Genomic DNA, 26,198 nt, shown 5'->3' on the forward strand with positions numbered 1-26,198 from the left:
CTTTCCTCTTACACAGCACAGATCAAGGCCAAAAAATTAAAATAATAAAATAATCATTAAAGCGTTCCTTGTCACGAGTGACCTTGGCTGGGAGGGGACACAGAACTTCAACTGCTCACTGAGAGCAACAGCGGGTGAGCCCAGAGCTGCCTGGATACTCAGCGAGGGGCAGTTTAAACCTCTCCTTTTGTAAGTAGCTTCTGATAACGCTGTCAACGCTACTAAATACCACTGGGCTAGGGACGGTCCAAACCAGCAGAGACAGCACCACGGTCACTGTCTGTGCGCATCACCAGGATACACACGCAGCAAGAAAGCAGAGTAAGCCCCGTGGATGAGCGGAGAAGCGATGCTTCGCTGCTACCCCCCAGCCCAAGGCTCCGAACCAGCGCGGGCCTCCCGGCTGGCTCTGCTCGGACTCAGTGCTGACACCTGGTGCAGGTCTGGCACCGGAGGTGAAAAGCGCCGTGCAGGATCAGCGCAGCCACGCTGCAGACACAGCTTGCTCTGAGCATCACAAGGCAGCCACAGAGTATTACCCTAAATAACAGCGTCTCCTGAGGCCTGACAGCTCATTGTGCAGGCTGGAGGGCGGAACAGGAGGTAGAGCAGAAAAGCCACAAACAGGATTTGATCTCAACCTTTGCTTTTAAAATAAATATCTCAAGCCAGCAGCATCCAAAAGCCCTGTCCCAATGTGACAACGACCACACGTGTTGTGTGGAGTTTAAGTGACAGAGATGTTTAGTCTGTGCTTTAGACACTTACGTTCCACATGAATACCGTCGTGGGCTTTGCTCTTTGGTTCCTGGCTCCCGGGTTTCGCGTCGTCGTCGTCCAGCAGAGGCACGTAGTCTGTTTTATCTACTGTTTCTCCAACCACATCGTCGAATTTCTCGGCCTCCAGGGTGGCGATGAAGTCCCGTTTCACCTCCTCCTCGATCTCGGGGGGCGGCTCGGTCAGAGCGTCCGCCAGGCTGAGGTTGTGGTCCAGGTCGGCCATGCTTGGGCACCTCTGCGGCCTGCAACCAAGAGAGGAACGCTTGAACGAGAGCCCTTCCCAGCTTACCCAGCGCTCGGCGTCGTCAGCCGCGCATCCCTGTGCCACCGCACACTCACAAACATCTGTGCAGGGCTCAGTGCTTCCCAGGGGGTTACAACCCCCACACCAGCACCGAAACAGAATCGGCTGCATCGGCTTTTACTGCGTGAACGTTGCATCTCATGTCATGTTTTATCAGAATCCTAAAACACTACAAATGCAAAGGGCGCACCTGGCCGCACAAACGCCACCTGACGCGGGTTTCTGCCCTGCCCCAAGTCTGCGGCTCAATTACAGACCCTCGGCGGCACAAGCACAAGTGACACGAGCCCATTCAGTTCCCAAGCCGGGCTCCCCCCAGCTCCCCCATGGAGATCAGGGCTCTGTAATCTCTGCTCCACACATCCCTGAGCCCTTGGGAGGGGCCGCGAGCACGTTCATGTCCTCAGCAAACCTTGTTAATGCCGGCAAACTGGGGATTTGTGCTGGGAGATGAAGGTTTAATTATGCTTAATGAAGAAAAAAATATAGTAGAGTACACACTCTATTTAAAGCTAAAAATCGGGAACATGAAGTAGAAAGAATCATCATCTACCTTTTCGCCCCTGATTTGTATCTCAACACCTGGCCCTGAAGAGAAAAGGCACCTGAACGGATTCATGTGTTCTGCAGCTCCGGCTTTCACGTTGGCACAACATGACCCATCAACCATCATCTGGTTTTCCCTTTTGAAGTGATGATCAGGAACAGGCACCCATAAATACCGACGTGAATGTAAAGCAAAGCTGCACGAGGCAGCAGCCCCCAGCGATCCCGACGACACAAGGGCGTTCTGCAGCTTTCCTTCCTGTTCTGTGCGGACAGCGCTATCGAATCGCAAATACATCCAAAGCTCCAGTGACACCTTTCAAACGTTTGCGGGAAGTGTCTGGCGCAAACTGTACAAGCCAAACCCACCGGGTGCCAGCAGCATCTCAGCTGGCGCAGGTACAATTCCCACCGCCGCAGCAGGTACAGAGCCCGACAACAAACCCGCCGGAACAAGAGGATGCGAAGGAGCTTAAGCGACGTGACTCATCGTTTTACAGCCGATTCTCGCTCTGTTGGACAAGAACCACCAAGCTACATTCGGAAAAATACAGAAATAAAGCCAGAGCTCCAGAGCTGCGTATGTGAGGAGGCACAAGGCTGAAAACACAAGGGCGCTTGTGCGGGTGGGGCTGGAAAGGCCAAAGTGGGGGGGGGACACAGGCCTTCTTGTCCCCAACACAAAGGGGGGACACGGCCCCTCTTGTCCCCAACGCAAAGGGGGGGACACGGCTCCTCTTGTCCCCAATGCAAAGGGGGGGACACGGCCCCTCTTGTCCCCAACGCAAAGGGGAGACACGGCCCCTCTTGTCCCCAACGCAAAGGGGGGACACGGCCCCTCTTGTCCCCAACGCAAAGGGGAGACACGGCCCCTCTTGTCCCCAACGCAAAGGGGGAACACGGCCCCTCTTGTCCCCAACGCAAAGGGGGAACACGGCCCCTCTTGTCCCCAACGCAAAGGGGGGACACGGCCCCTCTTGTCCCCAACGCAAAGGGGGGACACGGCCCCTCTTGTCCCCAACGCAAAGGGGGGACACGGCCCCTCTTATCCCCAACGCAAAAGGGGGACACGGCCCCTCTTGTCCCCAACGCAAAGGCCCCTGCTCCCGTTAAGCCGGCAGCAGATGGGGCCCCACAGCCCCAGCGCGGCCAGAGTTCACATTCCCCACCACCAGCGGCATCACCCGCCGATTGTTGTTCGTGAATCGCAAGCGAGTCTATTATGGAAACTGACGCAGTTAAATCTATTCCTTTTTTCTGTAACAATAAAGGGTTTCAAGACAGATCAGCCTTCAAGCGGCAACTGCGGGTCTTGCTGTTGGGACAGAGGCACCGAAGAGTCACCAGAGGGGGATCTACAGGTGAAGGGGCTGTAATGTAAATCACCGCACAGCTCTGGCCTTGGCACCGGCCGCTCGCTCCCAATGGGCTCTTACGGAGCCAAGTTTTCCACCGCGGCCTCCCTTGCTTTCAGCTTGCAAGTGCAATGATGGCTTTTAGATCCATCTCAAAAGAAAAATACATCTATATCTATTTGGAGCTATGAAAATTTCACTTAGCGTAAGGAAGAAAAACAACACGTAACATTTTCGACAAGCTGCTTCAAGATGCTACCGGGAAATGGAAGAATCAAGGCTACGGTCAGAAAACGGCTACAGAACATCTAATGACTTGGGGAAACTTGGGCACTGGGGAAAACCTCTCCTAACGCTGGTTAGCAGTAATTAGAGTCTGGAAGATGAACCATCCGCTGGCCGTTTCCACACGTTCGGTTCAGAGGAAGCGTTCCTGCTCTCTCGGTTGCAGAGCGGCCTCTGAGGAGCTTGGCAAGGGGCTCTGCATCTGCATCTTGAAGACAGCGCATTATGGAGCTGCCAGAGCGAGAGGATGTATAGAAGCAAGTACTTGATAAATTAAGCCTAGGATAGAAAACGACATGAAGCAATGAAATTTGTCTAGTTGTGGATAAGGGGTTTCTCCCCAATCCAAGTCCCCTAAATAAAGCAGTGCCTGTGTTTTCCTGCGTTTGTGCTTCAGACAGAGGCCTTGGACATGGAGCATCACGATCCCGACGCAGGAACCACCTCTGGCCATCGCCACGGGCGCACTAGAGCAAGTGTCTGAACAGCATTTGGAGCAGAAGCAGCCTTGGGCAGGGGTTGGATGGCCTGAAATGCTTTAGCTCTTGTTCCACAGAGATACTCAGCCGCCTTTCCTCTAGACTGAAACAGCCGCGCTCCAGCTGACGGAGCAGACGCCGCCGAGCCCGGGGTGGGCCAGGAAACCTTCGGGATTCCCAAACACTAACCCAGGCTGATCCCGCCCAGACCACCCTCCCACACGGATATTCCAGCACAAACCACCGGTGGGCTCATCGGTCAGGCTTGGCTGGGCCCACGCTAACGTGGAAGCGTTTTATGGAATAGTTGCCACAAAACAGCGTTGGCGACGTCTCTAGGAACCAGGACGCCGGAGCCATCTGCTTGCTGGGAAAAAGAATTCTGAGGTTCTGCAGAATTACCAGCAGGACGTTTCCTTGTCTGTATTTAACTAAATGAGGAATGCACAAACTATGTCTAAAAAAATAATAAAGCGGCGTAACTAAGGGCCATTCTGCGTTTTTCGTAGCAAACACAGAGCTGGTACCTCTGGCACATGGAAGCACATGGCAGGTAATGGGCTGAAAACAGCCGGGACACCCCAACGGGGCTGAAAACAGCCGGGACACCCCAACGGGGCTGAGAACAGCCGGGACACCCCAAACGGGGCTGAAAACAGCCGGGACACCCCAAACGGGGCTGAAAACAGCCGGGACACCCCAACGGGGCTGAGAACAGCCGGGACACCCCAACGGGGCTGAAAACAGCCAGGAGACCCCGAACGGGGCTGAAAACAGCCGGGACACCCCAACGGGGCTGAAAACAGCCGGGACACCCCAACCGGGGCTGAAAACAGCCGGGACACCCCAACCGGGGCTGAAAACAGCCAGAACACCCCAAACGGGGCTGAGAACAGCCAGAACACCCCAAACGGGGCTGAGAACAGCCAGAACACCCCAAACGGGGCTGAGAACAGCCAAGAGACCCCAAACAGGGCCGAAAACAGCCAGAACACCCCAACGGGGCTGAAAACAGCCAGGACACCCCAAACGGGGCTGAAAACAGCCAGAACACCCCAACGGGGCCGAAAACAGCCAGGACACCCCAAACGGGGCTGAAAACAGCCAGAACACCCTGAATGGAGCCGAAAACAGCCGGGAGACCCCGAACGGGGCTGAAAACAGCCGGGAGACCCCGAACGGGGCTGAAAACAGCCGGGAGACCCCGAACGGGGCTACGCCAGAGGCACCTTGTCACCTTCCAGCTCCCGTGGCGCGAAGCACAGCAGCTCCCAGCTGGAACTGGGGCTCCTGGAGCCAACGAAGGCAAAAGGAACATCAGAATATTGCCCAGATTGTGCCCGAGGGGAGAGACTCGCAGCGATGCTTAGAAAGATGCTTCCTATAACATTTGCATTGCTGTGGAACATTACAACAGCTTTAAATTATTCCAGGGCAAATAAATCATATTAATTCACTTTTTTTTTTCCAAAGAATTGTTCAGGCCTCTTCATGTTCCAGCAACAGCTGATCTGTTACACTCAGTATTTGCCCCATCTGTTCTTTCTTATGCTCAGAATCTGTGTGTACCCAGGGAGTAACCTGTTTGTTCTGATAAACAGAATCCATCTTGTCTGAAAGATACAGAGGAGTTATTTTAATCCCTTACGGGTATCACAGACCCCTTATCCTGGTGTCTTGTTCCAAAGAGCCCAATGAGTTTCTCCTTTTCGGAACGAGCTCCTTCCTGGGTGTTCCCACCACCTTATGTGACGATTTACAAGGCTGGAGTTCACTAACGCAGGCGGAATTGTGCTCTGAGAACAGCGCTGGGCTCGCAGCATCCCCAGGGGCCCCAAGGGGCCAGAGCGGCACCTCCTTGCAGCCGTTCTCCAAGTGTCCTGCTGGACACTTTTGTGCCTCTCGTCTTAAGGTGGAGAGAGGGGAGAGCGGACAAGGGGATGCTCCCCCCCACCCAGAAATCATATATATATTTGAAAACCTGTCAGCTGTTGAAAGCGAATGATCCTTGGCACGAGCCGCTGCCTTGGCTCGGGGTTTTGGCAGGGGAACAGATGATTTTCCAGAGCACCCGGGGCTGTGCTCACCCCCCTTCTTCCCCTCCGCACTAATCCGCATCCTTTCTGGTTGTTTCCCTACTACTACTCGCTAGTATTCTCCCCTCCCCAAGCGCAAGCAACCTTTACGCCAAAGGGGAGACAGGGATCTGCTCCCAAAAGCAGCACGGCTAAGAGGAACAAGAATGAAGCACCGTTTCCTCGCTTTTTGTTCTTTGTGTCACCTCCTCCGGGTGCTCCTGCTCCAGCAGGGGGATCGGGCTGCGTGAGCTTCCCAGGTCCCTTCCGATTCCTGACACATCTGTAAAGGAGACGCTCTGATGCACAGATTTATAAGCAGCACGTATATGATTTCATTGCATCCACTTGCTCCTTTAAAATTAGCTCCTGAGTACCCGTGGAACAAAATCCCCGATGGCAGGAAGGGGGACGGCTCAGCCATACCTCCCATGTCTCGGGCAGCAGGTCAGCTTGCTTTTCTTAGCCGGGCTCTGAGGCGTAAGGACCGAGGGATGTTCCAAATCGCTCAAATTACTAGAGGTTTCTTCTCAGAGGTGAAGAGATGCAGGTCAAGGGACCTTTAATAAAGTCTTTGGAACAAAACTTACAATTTTGTAAGTTGCTAGAAAAACCAAGACAACAGCCTCAGAATGGGTGTCTGAGGAATGAGCCCCAAAACCCCCCATGTGCGGTTACCGACCGGATAGGGGAGGGAAGGTCGTCCAGCCAGATACCAAAGACCTGCTAGGGCAGCATAAGCACCTGATAGCACACATATCATCACACCACTAATTATCCTTAATTATCACTATTTAAATACCTTCTTTCTAATTTCAGTATCTTCTTACTGATTTCAATATCTTCTTCCTAATTCCAAATGCACGTCTGAACTTTCTGCAGCATCAGGATTCCAGCAGGAGTCGTGTCACACAAACCACATTCTCCTTCAGACAACATGGAAATACAGCAAGAGAGTTTCCAGCTATTTCTTTAGCAGCACCAGTAACTGCCTCCCTGCTTGAGGAAGGGCAAAACCCCCGAGTCCGGAGAAGGCAGATTTGGGGCACGGGTTGGTTTTACGCCGGGATTGCTACAACAGACAAAGCACCTGGAGAGTTGTTTCCCTTCTCAGTACAAATTCTCCACCAGCTTATATGAAAGAGATTAAGTCAGTCCAAGAACCTCCAAGCTCCTACAGGTAACAAGTCAGAAAGTGCATTACTAAAGGAAAAGTCCCTGTTATTGCCCTCACAAGGCCGATGTGGGTCTGTCCACCCCAGACCGCGGTACCGCCAGCAGGAGGAGGTTGGGACAGGGACAGCAGGGGCTGGGGACACAGCAGGGTGTCCCTCAGACAGCAGGGCCACCAAACCACACGCTAATAGCCATAAAGCAGCGCCTAAGGCTTCATGCAAATCTCGGTTCAATTCCACAATCAGTTTATGGCCACACAGGAGATAATGACCGTGTTTAACTTTAACGAAGTCGTGATTCAGCTTGTCAACAGCATTTCAAAGCCAGGGCAGAGCCGCAGCCTCTATCGCTTCCTCATAGCGCGGTTTGCTCGGAGCCGCGTCCTCTTGCAGGTCCGATATCTCACTGCTTGGTCACCAAGAGCCTTTGATCCCGGCTGCGTGTCTCGCTGGGGCTCATTTCCCTGCAGCCAAGAGCCAAGGGAGCAGCTCAAACGAGCTCGGGGCAACACTGAGACACCCCGGGGATGAGAATCACCAACAGGCTTGTCCACGGCCTGTTCAGCGTGGGCAAGCGTCCCGCCACCGCCGGCAAGCGCACCGCCACCACCGGCAAGCGCCCCGCCACCGCGGGCAAGCGCGGGTGGGACAGGGCCCTGCAGATGGAGACGAGTGCTCCGAGCAGCACCAGGCTCCCCCGGGAGGGACAGCTGGAGAAAACCTGCAACAGGCGCCACCCTGAGCGAAGCCACCGGATCCAGGCACAGCCTCGGGCGGAACACGCGTATGTACGTGCTTCGGAGAAGGAAAAAGCCCAAGCTGCGACAGGAAACAAGCGGAAGGGGACGGCGGTTCGCTGGTTCCTCACCGTCCCGTTCAGACGTGATGGGGCACATGGACCTACGGGCAGAGCCGAGGGAAACCAAACCCGCCCCAGCAAGGAGAGACCTCGGCACGGCAAGGCCTTTGCTCTGCCTGACAAAGCCTAGTTTTTAATGCCATACCTGCAGCTTTTAGAATTGCAGCTTCAGAATTCCAAAGCTGACGGCTTAGGGGAGCGCAGTTATTTCAATTCACAATGCCTCGCAAGAGCCTGCGCAGTTCTGGGCTTTATTCGGTATTTCCAAAGAGCACCCGTCAATTTGCAGGGTTTCATTACTCAAGATACGAGCCATTTCTCCACTGTTTAAAGCAAAGCATTATCTTTGCTGTTAATTGGTACGGCAAATATACTCAAGTTCTACAAGTACATCGCGTATGAGTCTTTAATGAACGTTCCTGCTCCATGGGCTTGAAGGTTTTCCTGCGCCAGACCTCCCTGGGGAGGCACTCGGAGCCCACGAGCCGCGAGCTCTGCGCATTCGATTATTCAGATGGCGCGTGAATCAGCAAAGCGAGGCCGCAGACACTCTCCCCGTCCCCATTCCTCTTCGGCGATGGCCAAGAGATCATGTTTGCTGGAAATCTGAGACAACTTTACCAGTGTCTGCAAGGCAGGGAGAAAACAGCTTGGAGAGTCGACAGTTCATCAAATGATAAAGTCTACAAGATAAGGGCAGAAATCCTGAAGCAGCCGGAGGAAAGCTGTAAAATAATCTCCTCTCTACGTGTGGCCTCCTACTCACCGGCAACATAAAAGCCGTAATTAAAGTCAGCCTGGGAGCTGACAGCCCCAAATCGTTCGGGTTTACTGGAGCTACATTTCAGTTTGCAGCCAGTCTTTACAGATGTACAGGTTCACTGACTTAAAGTGATCTGTACTTGATTTAACTAAAAAAGAAGCCATTTTTCTTTAAAGGAGCTTGCAAAGCAGCTGCAGGGAGGGAGCGAGCTCTCAGTACAGACAGACAAACTGCCACTTGAGGAGAACCGGCTCGGTTTGCCTTTGGGAGGCTCCGGGTCCGGGTGCAGGTCCAGCCCTGCAGCCCACGTGGCAGCTCCAGATCTGCTGGGTGCACCTGACGTGAGCCACCGTGTCACAAAAAGCTCCCAAAGGCAAAGAAAACTTCCATTGGAGCTGCTAGAAGGGAGACTCCGGTATAATAACAGCCGCTAATAACAGCTGCGGCCCACCGAAATCCCTGATGAAGGACCGGACACGTTTACAGCTGTAACAAACACGAGATTGCTCAGCTGCTCCACCCGCACCTACCGATCCAAGATGATGTTTTTCAGAACAGTTCAGCCGTACGTCACCAAGGACAGATGGGTGCATCACCCAACCCTCCACCTCCGCACCGGCACCTGCAACAGGCCCTTCCAAGAGCCATCCCCGAGTCTGCTATTCTTTAAGACCACTGTTTGTATTTTGAAACTGATGAACCTATGAACAGAGCAAGACGAGTCCCACAGACTTTGTGTCTTGAAGGCAAACCCCAAACCCAACCCCAGCCATCCCTCCCGAGCTGCCCGGCCATGCACACGGGCTTGGAAAGGACCCGTTTCGCCGCTCAGGGGGGATGAGGCGGCGTGGAGAGCACGCGGAGCACAGCCCGGCACTACACATGGAGCTCTGCTATGGGAAAACACTGAGGAGTAATTCCAGGATTTGCATCTCTGATGCACAACAGTCAATCTTGTTCATTCAAATTTTTAGGTAACTCTTCTGGTCCCAATTTAAGAACTGAAATTACTAGCCGGCGCTAGGAGTCCTACCGCGTCCTGCAATAGCGAGGCAGCCACCGATGTGCTTACTAACACACCAAGATCCTCCTGCTGCGTCAGAACCCCCGCAGGCTGTGACGTGGCTGGTCTCCGGTGCGGGGCCGGCACTCAGTACGGGAGGGAAACCTCCGCTTGCAACGCTGTGAACACAACCAGCAGGAATCCAGTCAGCTCCAAAAGCAAGAACAACATGTATATACACAAGATGCTTGTTTCGCACTACTCCTCACCTCCTCCTTCCTGCATGGAAACACAGCTTTAAGACAAAAGCAAATATTATCCTAGTTGAGAGGTTCCTTTCCAGAGCACCACACTTGCAATCCCACACAATCCACGGGCCGGGATGCAGCCAGTAACAGGAGCGAGACAGCCTCATGAAGTCAAGGGGATTGTCCTTGTTCGCTGTTGTCTGGTTTTTAAATCTCTGGGTTGATATTCTTCTCCCTCCGGTTATTTCCCAGTGAAAGATGAAGGAGGGCAATGCAGGACGCCTCCCCGCAGCTCGGCCTGGCGACCGGTTACCGTTCACATACCGCACCGTCCGCGAGCACCGCGGCGGGCAGCGGCACCAACAGCAGCCACAGACACCGTCACTCGGAACCCTCACAGCACTCCGGACACATCTACCTCATTAACTTATTGTCTGACCCTAGTTTGGACTACTAGAGTTCTTCTTTTAAGGATGAAACTCCCTCCTTTTGTGGGCAACACAAGATCATATACACCAACTCCAAAGAATCAAAGAATCCTGGGTTTAAGGGACCTCAAGGACCACCTGGTCCAGCCTTTCCTGGCACAAGCCTGGCCTAGACAAGCTGGGCTGTCCAGCTGAATCTTACAGTGCCCAACGCTGGGGAACCCACCCCTGCCCTGGCACATTATCCCAGTGCCTGGTTGTTCTCCACATGGAACGTTTCCCTCGTATCCCATCGCAGTCTCCCCCGCCGTCACTCGTACCCGTCGCCCCTCGGCTCTGCCACGGGCTCCTTGTCCCACGGGGTCTCCGCAGCCACCTCACGCCCCGTTGGCGGGTGGCTCTGCCCTCCCTGCTCTCCTGGGCCAGCCCAGGGCCGGCGCATCGGCCGCTGCTGCACCCGGCGGCTGTTCCAGGGGCCAGACCTGGCCCTGGGTGAACTTCAGCCGGGCCGTGCCAGCCCAGCTCTGCAGCCTCTCCAGGGCTCTGCAGGGCGGCTCTGCTTCCCAAGGGTCCACGTCCCCACCCAGCTTGGTGTCCTCGGCAAAACTCATCGGAGACACTTGATCCCATGAGTCAGAACTTCATCCGGATACCCTTGGTCCCATCATCCAGAACTCCATCAGGGTTCACCCGATCCCATTGTCCAGACTTGTAACATTGATTTTTATGAAATGAAGGAAAGATGGCTGCATCACGTTTTGAATTCCCCTCTTGAGAACTCGTTCCCAAAGCTCTGCTCTGGGGAAGATGGGAGAGAGGTCAGGAAAGAGCCCCAAGCTGTTGTTCTGGAAGTGTTCAGAGTTGCAGATGAACCTGAGAAAGCCGGACTTACCGGTTGCTTTTCCGGCTCCCTAAGATGACATTGTGGTGCTCAAGGATGATCCCTTTCAGCAGCATCACGTCTCTGGAATGCAGCATTTACCTAGCACAGAGTGGCCCTTGTTTCTTCCAGAGATCTTGGTGTGAAGTCCAGCGTGCATGGACAGTGGTGACTCACATTTCAGGGTCTTGGTTGCAGTTTTCCATTCCCTTCTGGCCTTAATTTGGGTTCTTCTCAGCTCAGGGTGAAGAGACACTTTTCGTAGAACTTGTGTTTCACATGCAGGGAAGTGAAGACACACCGGGGCTCCGGAGGAGACGGCATGGGAGCTCCAGGCAGGAAGCCTACGACGCTCCTATCAATACACTTAATGCTGAGCCAAGCCAAGACCACAACTTCTTTGCTCTCTGGCTTTGAAGAGCTGAATTCCGGCCACAGAACTCGTAGAGACAGAAAACTCCCGCCACCCAAAAGAGTAACTCTCCCACATCCCTGGGAATCAGATTTAAATTGCTTTGAATTTGGCCACAAGCCTGAGGAGAATTCTGCTGTGTCCCCATGGTACACAGCGCTGCAGAGGGAGCGGCGCGCCCTCACACAGCAGCGGCCCAAAGCCACCTACGAAACCACTTCAACCGATGGAAGAGGCGGCACAGAGCTGGGCAACGCCACCCAACCACGAGGGGAACGCGCACGAACCGCAGGTGCCGCTGTTCACCGCTCGTCCTGCCCCAACCACAGCTGGGGCCTCCAGAAGGACAAGGAGCGGCAGGAGGCCCAGCCGAGCCAGGCCTAAGCATCTGGAGAAGCTTATTGGGAAGCCCAGTCAAGTGTTTGAGCAGTAAGGCTGGAGGGCAGGGGAGGCTCAGGCAGAAGAGGGTCCCACGCCAATCTGGCCACAAGCGGACAACAGGCAGAGCGGAGCTTTGGGGTGCGAGGCCGAGGGAAGAACAGCGACACAACTGCAGAGCACTCCCAACCCGGCAACAACCATCCCCAAAAATACATAGTGTGTATCCGTGCCGGCAAAGAGCATTTTACTATTGTTAATTATACATAAGCACACCGAGATAAGAGAACACCAGCCTCCCGCACCATCCTTCCCTTTGGGCGCTTTCCCCCCTATGAACCACCCTGCGAGATGGGGCAGGACGGTCCAGCCGCGATTGCTACATTATGGGTTGCACCGTTTCCGAGCTGATAAAAAGTCACATTAAAAAATTTGCCTTAAATTACAGCAGGATAGACGCTCTGCCAGAGCAGCTTCACCGGGAGGACAAGAATAACTTTCCTGTAAGGCCCAGCAGGGATCAGGGCCTGGAGAAGGTGGGATTAGTGCCCTTGGCCGGCCTTCCAAGCAGCCACATGGAAGATGAGTGCACAGAGAAGACCCGGGAGGCGCTTCCCAGCGTCCAGCTCCGCACGGGCCCACAGGCCTTGAAATCAGAGACCCAAAAAAGGCTGGTATGTCCTCTATCTAAGGAAAACAAAGGAGCCTGCCCACCTCTGCACAGACCTCGTCCTAAAGTACTTTAAATAAAGAAACTGCCCAGAGTCGGACTGTTTGCTGGTTTTCAAGCTGTCTCACAAAAACAGGATCTTCTGTGCTGCTCACCAGGAGAGGCAGCACCAAATAAGGCGAGTTTCATTAATCACGGGGGGGAATATTCTCTTTTCTCTTGGCAGAGGACGGAGGGAAAGCCAGAGCGCGTGGGGGCAGGGTAGGAAAAGCCTGGCTGGGAGCAAAGCCCTTTTCTGTGCTGCACATGGGCTGCGGAGCCACAACCGAAGCAGCGGGCGAGCAGCTGCGCCGTCAGCTGCTTTCCTTTAATAGCACGGCAAGGGAATGGAAGCGCTCCCACCGCCACGAGAGGACAACCAGCACACCGCGGCGTGTCCCGAGAGCACAACCAGCACACCGCGGCGTGTCCCGAGAGCACAACCAGCACACGGCGGCGTGTCCCGAGAGCACAACCAGCACACCGTGGCGTGTCCCGAGAGCACAACCAGCACACCGTGGCGTGCCAGCCTCCCCGAGAGCACAACCAGCACACCGCGGCGTGTTCCGAGAGCACAACCAGCACACCACGGCGTGTTCCGAGAGCACAACCAGCACACCGCGGCGTGTTCCGAGAGCACAACCAGCACACCGCGGCGTGTTCCGAGAGCACAACCAGCACACCGCGGCGTGCCCCGAGAGCACAACCAGCACACCGCGGCGTGCTGGCTCCCACCACCCGAGAGCACAACCAGCACACCGCGGCGTGTCCCGAGAGCACAACCAGCACACCGCGGCGTGTCCCAAGAGCACAACCAGCACACCGCGGCGTGCTGGCTCCCACCACCCCGAGAGCACAACCAGCACACCGCGGCGTGTCCCAAGAGCACAACCAGCACACCGCGGCGTGTCCCGAGAGCACAACCAGCACACCGCGGCGTGCCAGCTCCCCGAGAGCACAACCAGCACACCGCGGCGTGTTCCGAGAGCACAACCAGCACACCGCGGCGTGTCCCGAGAGCACAACCAGCACACCGCGGCGTGCCAGCTCCCACCACCCGAGAGCACAACCAGCACACCGCGGCGTGTCCCAAGAGCACAACCAGCACACCGCGGCGTGCCGGCTCCCACCGCCCGAGAGCACAACCAGCACACCGCGGCGTGTCGGCTCCTGCCACCTGAGTGCACAACCAGCACACCGCGGCGTGCCGGCTCACACCTCTCCCATAGCACAACCAGCACACCGCGGCGTGCCGGCCTCCCCGAGAGCACAACCAGCACACCGCAGCATGCCGGCTCCCGCCAGGGAGGGATGGAAGGACGGTACATCTACTAGAGCACACCAGGCAGTCGCTCTGGTTTTTATTAGGTATTTTGTACCTCCTCGTTCTTCTTGCTGCTGCCGCAGACTAATGAGCGTGTAAGAAGGGCAAAGGTTCACTATAGAAGTTCCCCTCGCGTCAGCCCGAGTTCATCCCACTCCACGTCTGTCCGGCACGTGCTGCTCCCAGGATAACGGGTCCCGTGCTGCTCCCAGGATAACGGGTCCCGTGCTGCTCCCAGGATAACGGGTCCCGTGCTTCCCTGAGAATTTCGGCTTTTATTTCTAAAATGATTCCTTCTGTTATCACTTGGGAGGAAATCTGTACAGTATGAACAGTGGAACTGCAAACCAGGGGATGAGAAAGAGCTCAAGTCATGCTGTGAGACAAATGATTTTTCAGGGATCTAGTCCAGCTTAATGACAGTAGCAACACCAATGGACCATCGTAAACTCACAGCACTTTGCCCCGTGGGTCTATACACATCCGAGAGGGCTTCTCAAATTAAGTTAATCAAAAAAGCACTCACTGAAGAGTAAAATAGGCAGCCGTTAAATAGCATGTAATGTGTTACAACCACATCATAGCTCACCCAAACATGAAGTTTATTGTAGTAAGCCTTGAAAACTCCAAGTTAAACTTCCTGTACGGCAGCAGAAACAATTCAAGCTTGTGGAAAGGGTCTGAAAGGCAGAAAGAGATGAGATGAGCTCGGCAGCGCTGCTCCCTCACTGCACACGGGCTATGAGGAGGGGTAAACCAAGTCATAGATGGCGCTGGGGACACCCTGGGAAGCTCCTGGAGATCAGCTCTGTGGCTCATCCCCCCAGCCCAGCAGGAGGGCTGGACGGCACCTGCGGCCAGGGAACCGGCTCTAGAGAAGGGCCCCAGATCAGCCAGCGGCGCTCAGAAAGATCAGTTTGAACAAGGAGCACAAACCATCACTGGCTACAGCAGATCCAGCCACGAAAACAGAAGCAGCTTGTTTGGCAACTGGGAACGCACAGTCAGCCCTTCCAGGAACTCCTTTACATACCAGCTTTACTCCTTTACCTGCACAGAACCATTCTAGTTATGGTGGTGACTGTATTAGAGTAGCTACTTTACTTTTAATTAAAATAAGCACTTCCCTTGACAAGGTAATTATAGAGCATGAGAACCTGTGGATCAGGACCCAGAACTGGAAGTTCCAAAAGGAGAAGGTTGACTAGCAAACTGTTCGCATCAACGGCAACTCATCGCCAGCTGACGTTTCAGAGTCAGATCAGCGGAACATTAAACCTGTCGACGCTTTTTCAAGTAGATTTGCAAAGAGAAAATAATTTAAAGCTTCCTACTGCTCAGAGGTCAGAAAAACTTTGGAAGAATGACACAAACCATGCTTCTACACCAAGAAATGAGTGTAGGGGTGCAGGGCCGGCACGGCGGCCCCAGGGAGCCTGGAAGCAGAACAGACAGAGCCGAAGGGCCCAGAGGCAGCGGCTGCCAGCCCGGAGCCACAACAAAGCGCCCTGGAAGCAGGTTTGTGAGCAGGAGAAGCAAATGCTGCGCCGGAGCCCAGCCAAGGGGGGGGCAGCAGCCAAAGCAGAGCTCTGTGACCGTGTGGGCAAACCAGCTCAGAGCGAACGTGCCCGTTTACCAGCGCTGTGCTCGCTTCACGCGCTCAGTGCGCAGCCACGAGCACAATTCCGTCCCTGTATTTCCATGGACGTCGCTCAGGTGCTCAGAAATTCCTGCAGAATGAAGCCACGTTTGGGGTGGGAGCAGAGTGAACCCCGAGGATTCCGAGCTGGGGAGCCTGTCCCTTCCTGCTCTGCTGGGAGCAGCTTTGGGACAGCCCGCTCTGGCTTTACAAAGCCGTGTTTTACTGGGACAGGCTCTTGGCACCACCTTTTGCAACTCAATGCCCTGATTTCCTTCATCTTGGGGCAAGCCCACAATAGATAAAACTGAGACTGAACATACTCTGTGCTACGAGGAATTACTTCTAAGCAGGGATATTTGTGCCTACACACAAATGAGAAAGAAAAAACGAGAAGTCCTTTTGAACCAAGGCAGAAGTCTACAGCTTGCAAAATGCTCCCCACACGTGGGCACCTCCGCAGGCAGAGCTGAAGCCTTTGGCTACAATAGCTCAGGAGAGGTCTTGCTGGAAGCCAGGGAGGTAAACGCTGCCTGCGACCGCAGAGACACAGGCACCGCAGTTTGGTACCAGAACAGCTTCAGAACAAAGGCAGAATGATAACTTGGCTTCAGAATGGGATGTGAAGCGGGGGAAGGTCCAGTGAGTCAGCGGGGAGAACGGAACACACGGCACGGTCACAAACTGTTTCCAGAGCGAACACAGCACGGGCCAACGGAGCCAAGAGCTTCCCTCTGTGAGAGTCACCTACACCGCGACATCATCCCAGCATCCGCCACCGCCTGTGCCGGAACACGCAGCCACGCTCGAGGCAACGTCACCAGACACCCACACCATCCCGGCACCTCCCGTGCTACCCAGGGGATAAAAGAACAAATACGGGTACAGAGAAGCACTCAGAAATTTGCTTAATAGTACATTGAGAGAGTGCAGAGGAGGTGATGGAGCTGGGGAGGGGCTGGAGCACAAGTGTGATGGGGATGGATGAGGGACCTGGGGGTTCAGCTGGAGAACAGGAGCTGAGGGGGAGACAGGGACACAAAGAAACGGCCTCAAGTTGCCCAGGGGAGGTTGAGGCTGGATCTGGGAACAATTTCTTCCCCAAAGGGCTGTGGGGCATTGGAACAGGCTGCCCAGGGCAGTGCTGGAGTCACCAGCCCTGGAGGGCTGGACAGACGGACATGAGGTTCTCAGGACATGGGGCAGGGACAGGGTGGGTTATGGTTGGACTCCATGATCTTGAGGGGCTTTTCCAACCAAAATGATTCTATGATTAGTGGGTATTTAAGCTGCAGGCCTGGGCCTGTCACAGAACACTGCTAAACTAGAGGTTCAGTACATTCACTTCTCTTTCATCAGGGTATGTATCAGATTCCTGAATTATAAAAGCAGCCCATTCTGGAGGCACTGCGGCGTCCCAGCCTGCGGAACTCGCAGCCAGGAAAGCCCAGGGTCACAGAGCAGACCCCTCCGCACCCCCGGACCCGCATGTGTCCCCACGAGCCCCAGGGGGACACGGCGCAGCCCCCCGGCCCCCGCTGTCCCCTCCCAGCAGGGACACGCTCCTGCCCTCACGGGACGTTTATTCATAGAGAGGATCCCAGGGATCTCTATTGAGCTCAGCTGGGTCATGCAGTTGGCCAACCGCCATGAGAGCACCACAGAACTCCTCAGTTCTGGGAAGCGAACGGCATTAGTGCGGTATAGACACATTAACAGCAGTAAAAGTGGCGGGTTATGAGAGAAAGACCTGGGTAGCTGAAGAGAAAGAACTCTCCCAGAAAGGCGTTGCTGCCACACGAAGCTCACGCCGGGCTCTGTAACAAAAGCACACGACAGCCGGAGCCTGAGCGAACCGAACTGCTCAGAGCCCCGCATGGCTGAGCCCGCTCCTCCTGAGCTGAGGAGCAATTGATCATTGCAGCCTCTCCATTATCTTGTGCCGGGTTTACTGACAAAATTCCTGCATGATAAGAAAGAGACCAACACAAGCTACCGGTGACCCAGCTGGAACCAGCAGAACCACCTTTAGGAAACAACTCTCAGAAATAACTGCAGAGCCAGTCTGGGACAAACACACATCACTGCTGCGAGATTTTAGTTTTTTCCTCTAAGAAAGGTGCTCCGATGCCACAAGCAGATGAGAGCTGACTTAGCTCACGCAGAACGGTGTCCGCGTGGTTTTCTGGTTCAAGGTTTGGGGGAGCGGAGAGAAGCCAAGATGTGCTGTTGGCCAATGTTCAGGTTGGAGAAAACACCGCCAGGAGCTCCAGCGAGAGGCCCCACGTCACTTCTCAGGCCCGGGGAACGTATGTGAGCGCTCCTTTCTGAACAGAGGTACCGCAGAACAGCTCCCGCCTTCCCAAACGGGTGCAGGAAGCCAGCAGACGAGGAAGGGAGTAGCTGCTGCACTTCAACCACTATTGTATTTACATTTCCTTACTCTCGATAACAAATACATTCAACCGTGGCTGAAAAACAAGGCATTGCTTAGCAAACAAAAGCTGAGCTTTCCTGAAAGAAAGTGCAATAAAAAGTGTCAGGTCTTGCCGCAGGTACAGTCTATGAGTTTCTTCAGAGTGATTCGCTCCCTCGGCGCAGGTCCGGCTGCGATCCCGGGAGCGTGTGCTGTGCCCCTCGACACCGGCAGCTCCCCCTCCAGAAAGGGAACCAGAAGGGGACCGAGCAGATAATTGTTCACTGTGCTACTAAAAAAACCCCACGTTTAAAAATTTGGTTTAATTCAAAGAAAGTAATCTCTTTAAGAAGTCAAACCCTATGTGGGAAATGACACAGGAGCGTTACCTTCCTCCCAAGGGCTGAACCCTCAGCATCCTCAGCCTGGGAGGTCAGCACATGCTTCCTCCACCCCTTTTAAAAGGGTGGGTGATAACACACCAGCGATGGCAGAATGTGGGGAGGACACGCAGCCCCCGGGTTTGCTCAGGCACAGAAAAGCTCTTTCTTATCTGCGTGTCTTCTCTGGGCAGAATTCAGTGCTGGGGCGCGGGGGCTGGCCCGGCCCCACAGCCACGGCAGCAGCAGCCCCAGCCCAGCGCGCTTCTCAGCAAGGAAACTGATGCTCCACATGGGGTTTGTGCGTCTTTCTTCCCAGCTAGAGCAGTTATACAAAAAAATATTAACTAATCCATCGGGTAGTGTTTTTATAAGTACTTTCCGCCACCTATACACGTCACCAACACAATAACCCAATGAAGTTCCAGGTGCCACAGGAGTCACGGTCAGCATTTGCAGTTTAAGAAAGCACAGGCGCCAGTGCCGGCCCCACGCGGACAATGGCAGCTCCTGCTCCTCGGAGGATGCTGGGGAGGAAGCTGCCGTCATTCATCCAGCGTGGATTAAATGTTCCCGGATAAATTACCGCAGGAAGCATTTTTAGCTGCTGAATACAGTCTGTGGGAAACACCTGTTTGGTTTCCAAGTCCTGAAAGCACCGAACAACAAATGTTGAGTGGTACAACATGTATTCCTGGGGCTCCGAGGGGCAGCTTACGCTCTAACTCTCGGTTTTTTTGGACAATGGGAAGAGAAAGGAGGAAAATTAGCAAACTCACAGCAAACTCACCCCTTAGACAACTTGGGAGTTAATGACATGACCCAGTAAAGTGGAAGACTGAGATCAATTCCAGACATCCAAGGAGTCGCATTGATCGGAGCTAAGAGACGTGGAAAGGGGGGAAACAAGAAGTTGAAGCCCAGGAGGTGCAGGAAGGGCCCTTACACACCCCCACCACCTCTGCCCAGCTGCACACGGCGCTCAGCCCCGCAGGACAAGGGACAATCCCCCTCCCATGGCCCCGTGAAAGACACACACAGCACCGGGGGGCACCTCCTGCCCTCCACCCCGCCCAGGGGACAAAAACCATCTCGTTTGGCTTTTGTTCTGACTTTCAGAGAAGGATTTCAGGCAATGTGGCTGCGCACAGCGCAAAGCAGCGCTGGTGTGGCTGCCCCAGCGCGGCACAAATGGACACACAGGAGCATCAGCCGACTGCAAACGCACAACTTGGCACCTCTGCCATTATCTCTGCGCCTGCCATTGAAGGAGACTAAAAAAAGGCATATTTAAGAACAATTTTATCCCAGAGCCATAACAGAGTTTCAGGACACACGCAAGGCTACTGTCACATCAAGACGGTTTTAGGAAACCCCGGTAGATAGAGCTGGTGATGTGCAAACAAGCCGTAACTGAACTGCATCTGTCTGTCTCCTCTGCGTTCTCCACAGCCGGGCACTTTGGATGGCATGGACAGACGGACAGCACAGCTCGGTCATTCCTGAGCAGCCTGTGCCCTGCGTTTCCTTGGCTTACGTTCTAAACTACCTCCAGGTGAAGGCAGGAGCAAGTACTCACGTTAATCAGGGGAGTAACCAGGGTGACGGTGCTCCCAGGAAAAGGCAGAGTCTGAGAGCAACCACCGCCGGCTAATCCAGCTGCCACACACAGACGCCAGGTCCCGCGCTCCATGTGAACACCACGGAAAAACTGTAATTCCTTCACTAAAACAAGTTACGTGAGCACCTGCACCTCACGGATTCTCAGCATGCAGACCCGACGATAAACTGCAGTCCCAGCAGCATTACGGTGCCTCCACACGGGATGAGAAACTAACGACCCACTGCTCCAAACTGCCCATAAACCAGAGCAGACTTGGGGTTTAATTACTCATTTGCTCATTTTCACTTTCTGTATCCCTCTTACTCTGATAAGAAGGTTTCAGTGCTCAAGTTAAACAAGACGTCTCCCCTTTGGAGCAGAAAAAGCAAGAAAAGAAGGTCCAAGTGGCCAGAAATGACATTGCTGGGATCACACGCAGCGCTGCTCTCTCCAACAGAAGCAGGGGGATGTTAGGAACTTCAATACATACCCAAAAGGATGCAAAAAGACTGGTAAATGGAGCGTTTAACATACAAGAATGGAAAGGTAAGTGCGTTTCAGCCAGCGGCTGCGTTTCCCACAACAGATGGAGTTTCAGTGTGTGCACACAGACATATCAAACCTTTGCTTTTCATTCAAGATCTGGTGTTGCGTCGTTAGAAGAGCAGCTCATACCTCAAAGCAGACGTTCCCTCGGGCAGGTCCTTCGGTCTCCGGATACTGCTTATCTGCAAAACACAAGGCGGGCACAGTGAAAGGAGAGCCCACAATGAGAGCCCCTGGAACCCGGCTCACTGGGAGGTGATTTACAGTACTCAGAATTAAGTGAGCCTCGAGACGCTCCGCTGCAGCCCCAGCACGGCCATCAGGCAGCCTGTGCAGCACCGGGAGCAGCACGAGTCCATCTGGCGGGTACTAGTTCACATCAACGCTTGCTCGAGCTGTTGAGGACACGCCATGAGAACCGCGAGCGACTTTTCCCTCATTGTGCATCTCAACAGCTCTTTGCAAACACCCCGTTAAAGCTTCCGAGCGGACCCTCTTGCACAGTCTTTAAATCCATTCACAAGGCAAAACCAACGGGTATTGCTGGATGTGTTATGCAGCCGGAATACATGTGCTGTGTTCTTTTAAGGATTAATTATACTTGGAGTAATATCTTAAAGGGAAATTGTTAAAAAAACCCAAATGCACAAGAGTTGTATTTCATTTGCACACATCAGGCTATTTTTGGTGTGTTTTCCATTATTTCAGTGAAGCTATAGCCACCAGCTTTACCAGGGAACCACCTCCTTATCTACTGAGTCTTGTGTCCCAAATTATCCTACACAATATTTTACGCTTTGTTCATTATGCTTTATTGTGAAACAAGCATATCCACAAAAAAAAAAAAACAAACCTATCAAAATACTCCTCCTTATCCTCCCTGTTCAGTTTGTATTTGTTTCCACGGAGCATGAAGTATCTCAACCCACATGGAGAAACACCCAAGTCATTGTCCGGCGTAGCCCAGGCAGCCTCAGCACAGAACGTCCCGGTACCCGCTCGGGACACAAACTCGGCCACCAGCGCTCGCTCCGCTGCCCACGGGAACTGGGCATCAGTTACATGAGAAAACGCAGGGAAAATACTATCATTGCAGCTTTAGGAAGAGGTAAAGCACTCAGGAGGGAGAAAAACCTGCTGCAATAGTCTCGTTCCCTCCAGAAAGGGAGTTCCTCAGTGAACTGAGGATGGAGAAATACCTTGGGTGTGACGGAGCCACAGGAGCATTGTGGCTGAGCCTGGCTGCTGCGGCGATGCCAACGCTGCCCTTTCCACAGGAGGAGCCCCAGCACACGGCACCAACGCCTCGTGTCTCTTCCCACGCCGGGATTTGCAGTTTAGCCCCCCGGTGATCAATGGGGGCACCAGGGCCCTGTTCCATCAGCGCTCACCCCCCCCTGCTGCCGTGAGCCCACCAGCTTATCAGGCGCTCACACCAGATACTCCAACGTCTTTGCGCTGAAAACAAATGCTATTTGCTAAGGAAAAAACCAAACCAAACACACACACAGCCCTATCTTTTGCAGCAGAACAAAGAAAATGAGAAGTATTTGTTGTTTATTTGCGCATTGCAACTCTATCCAAATGGGGCAGTGCTGGATCAACCAGGAAAGTCTAATGCAGTGGGTTCGGCTGGCAAACACGTTTCTTCCCTTGATAAACATTCATCTCTGGCTGCTCGAAATCCTGCGCTGCCACGGTGGGCTGGATCCCCCAGCTGTAAAGGCTGCTTGTCCCCTCACCTCATGAACGGGGAGAGCCCAACCGCTTACAAAGTGCTGCCGAAGAGAAGGTACAACAACAATTAAAAGAAGTTATCACCTGGCCAGCAAATACTGACTTCTATGTTCCACTATGAGCTGTCATTGTTTTCCATTTTGAAGAAATATTACCGGAAGCTATTTTAATGTTAAGAGACATCCATCTAGCCATTGCGACCCCGATTCCAAGTTGGCAACTTGATTTCTCGCCAGCACGATTCTGATGAGGTGCAAAGCACCACTGCAGAGGACGAGCAGCCTGTAATCGCAGGCACCACACCTGGATGCTTATCAGAAACACCCTGCGCTATCAGAAACAGGCCGGGCCTGGTACACGGTCCCATCGCATTCGCTGGCCTGGGAAGATCCAGTTCCACGTCCTGCACCAGAACTTCTTGTTCCTCAGCTCTTCCGCTTCCCAAGCTCCTCGCGCTTTTGTTGCTGCACATTTCAATGGCTTCTCTACCTTCACCCAGTTTTCTACATAGCTGGCTTTATTTTTCCCCCACCAAATTGCTTTCATCCCCGTAATACACCAAACTGCTTTCCTCTGACTCCCCATCCCCACCTCCTGTTCCCTCTCACCTGAGCGCCCATCAAACTCACCCCATCCATAATACAACAGCTATTCTGAAGAGTCATGAAAGCACATACATATTTCAGGGCCCACATTAACGATTCATTTATTTATTTATAATTTGGAAGGTTCTTACCGCCTTAAGTAGCAACTATTTTTGTCCCTGCCAGTCTCCGGTGGCCCTTTGGGGCCGGAGGACACTCCCCCCTCGGCCCATGAGAAACGCGTTCAGCCCACCTTGAAACCCACCCAAAACCAGCGCGAGGAGACCCCCCGCAGCCCTCAGCAGGTTATCGCACTAGACAGCCCCTGCTCCCAATAACTGATACGTTCTGTATGAACAGGGTTTGCCTCCAGCTCCCTTTCTCTTGCTGTCCTGCCAAAGAGAGAGATACCGGAGTGCTAAATACAACGCACTCCAGCGCAGTTAAGTTTTAACAGAAGGAATGTGCCAGTTCTCACACCAGATGCCTCCACGGGCTCCCTCTGTTTCTCTAAACAAGCACCACTCTGTTTTCTCATGCCCAGATTCGGGAGGCTGCGTTTCCCACCTCCCGGCAGAACAAGCAACTCGATCTTTTCGCTTCCTCCTGTCTCTCAGCCTTCACGCTTTGTTTGCAAATCTGGAGCTAAACAGCTGCCTTTAAATAGCTCCCGTCTCCAATCCGCACGGGCCACGAGGAGCCGAGCGGGCGCGCACACGCTGCTCTGGATTCCGCATGCAAACAGCGTCACGTTGCCAAATACCACGGGGCAAAGGCAACGGCCTGGAAACCCTGAGCTATATATACACGGGCGCCGCGAAACCCGGAGATTAAAGCATCTCAGGTTCTCATCCCAGCCCTTTCCCGGAGGAATAACGCTCACGGCAAGTTCATTCCAACACTCTGACACAAGGAAAACCACCTTTAGAGCCAGCAGCTCCTTGCCCATAACTGAACTCACCAAGATCCTAAAATGATAATTTATTCTCAAATATATAGTGGAATTTTTGTTGAGCACCAAATTCCTGCTTGCACGAGGCACCTTAGAAAAAGCTGAGAGTATTTGCAGGAGACTGGGCTTAGATTGGACTCCAGGCCTTGGAGCCGAGATCCTCCCAGGACAGAAGGAAAGTGCTGAAGTTAAACTAATAATTTAGAGAGTCTTCCACACACACGATGGAGTTTCACTCAACTCCAAGAGTGAATCATCTTCAATATTCATGAGCAGCAAGTCCGGCTTCCCCAGCAGTCACGCAATGCTGAGCTTCCCACTGCAGGGAGAACAGAGGAATAAAAGCCCTCAGCGGTAAAGCAGGAGGATGCTCGGTGCTAACATCCACATTTCATCCTCATCGCAGACGACAGGCTTTAACAAAGTCTCCTGCAGCAACTCGGGTTGACAAAGTTAAAGCAGCGAGGTTCCTGCAGTCAATGAATCAGCAGCTGCACAAGCGCCGCTGTTTTTATAGCACAGCGGAAAAAATTGAATAGAGCAACGATGGGCAATGACTGGGGAGAGCGGGAAGAGTGAGTCACAGACTGGCAACTCACCAGGGTCAGAGCCGAGCAAGGACCTTCCAGAACGGTCCCCCAAGGCCGGACAGTGCAAGAGACGCTCGTTAAGGGGTGAGCTCTTCGGTTCGTTAGTGTAAAACCAAAGAGCCTGGGGAGGGTGGAAGCGAACAGTCAACTGCACATGAAAACACCACGAGAGCGCCGAGATTAAATACTTCGATAGAAACCATCTTTGAATCTTTCTATAGATCTTTCAGATTTGTCTAAACATAAAAACCCAGCACACTTAACACACAAACAGCCAGATTCACAGAAACAAAAAACAAAGGCACACAAACCAAAATCCAAGGCAGAAAATGCCCTTGGGGAGAAACAATGAAGCCCATTCCTCTGCAGCAGAAACTTGATAAAGCAAGTGATTTGAGCCAGACCAAAGGATCTGTTTCACAGCTGAAGAGCTGTGCTGCTAACGGGACAAATTAACCATAATTAGCCCTGGCGGTTGCCTTTCCGCAGCTCCCCCCGCTCCGGTGCCAGCGGCTCCAGTTTGGGTTCCGAACATCCGCGTCTCAGGAGCCCGGTGATTTCTGGCCACGTCCCTCCGTGAACACCGATGCATAAGAAAATGTGCCTCTCACATTCAAGTTTAATCCTCTCCTGAAAGATTTATTTTTGGAGCCATTCACTGAACAGTAAGCCGCCAGCCCAGCCAAATTGCAGCTAAAAATAAAGGTATTAAGAATTCCGGAATTCTTCTTCCTGTTAGATCTAATCAATACCGCTCCGCTGGGACTCCTGTCACGCGCTTTATCTGCCAAAGCACAGGCCCACGCAGCCTGCCATCTTTTTTGGATAGGATAGACCCAAAATAGGCATTTTTAATGATCTGAGATGTTATGGAGGTTCATAAAGTTGCATGCGCATTAAAAAAAGGAGCAGCAAGACCCTGAGTCAAGTTGTGCACTATAACTGCAATAGGAACACCCTTGAGTTAAGCTGAATTCCTCAGCCGGGGCTGGACACTAATGATGGCTTGAGGAGAAAAAGCAGCTTTCATTATTCAAATGCCACTTGCCCCTAATGAGAGGCGGCGGAGCTGACTGCGCGTCCTGCAATCACCAGGGGACACGGAGGGAGCGCGGAGGCGACGTCCCCACGAGGATGTTGGATGTTCAGTGTCAGCGCAGGCTCCGCGGGGACCACGAAGGGGCCGCGGCCACTCTCGTCCAGTCCGACCCTTCCATCCAGAGCGGCCGCACACAAGCACCTCCTGGTCCACGCTGGCTCCTCAACGGCATCCACCAGCTTTGCCCTAAAGCCATGGATTGCTACAGGAAATCTTCTGAAAACCAAACCGCACAGACACCGCCTTCCAGCGCTGCCAGAAGTCACCAAGTACAACGCGATTCCCTGGCACAGGTATAGCCAGGGACGCCAGACTGTGCGCAGCTTTTACTTCAATTGTCTGGGTACTCCCGCCAGCCCAGCTCCCTGGGAACGCCCCAGTCCAGCCTGAAGAACACGGCCCCAAGAAAGGCTCCCCAGCCTGCTACTGTAAGAAACAGCGCTGTTTGCAAGGTCTTACCTCTCAATGCTTTCTTCATCACAGACAAGTCATTATCATTGTTGCTGGTCTTTAGAAAGCCTCTCTGCTCCGGCTGGTTCATTTAATCTAAACCTCATGGCTGGCACATCCACTTTCCACAGGTCACCCCTCGGGAGGTCAGCGTGGACAAGCGCCCATCTCCACGTGTTCTCCTCTTCCCCTTCCCAGC

At 53.6% G+C, this 26,198-nt stretch overlaps 1 protein-coding gene across 7 annotated transcripts in view; it reads right to left on the bottom strand.

The window, feature by feature from the left end:
• MAP4 (microtubule associated protein 4) overlaps positions 1-26,198 on the bottom strand; it is a 152,163-nt gene that overhangs the window by 106,710 nt on the left and 19,255 nt on the right. For all 7 annotated transcript variants that reach the window (XM_082046514.1, XM_082046515.1, XM_082046517.1 and 4 more), the window contains exons 2-3: positions 20,717-20,769; positions 769-1,022 (exon numbers count right to left, since the gene is read on the bottom strand). In XM_082046514.1, coding sequence (XP_081902640.1) covers positions 769-1,003 — 235 coding nt within the window. In that variant the 5' untranslated portion in view covers positions 1,004-1,022; positions 20,717-20,769. The remainder of the gene's footprint in view (positions 1-768; positions 1,023-20,716; positions 20,770-26,198) is intronic.

This window comes from Streptopelia decaocto, assembly GCF_964273445.1.
Source record: "Streptopelia decaocto genome assembly, chromosome: 2".
NCBI lineage: Eukaryota > Metazoa > Chordata > Aves > Columbiformes > Columbidae > Streptopelia > Streptopelia decaocto.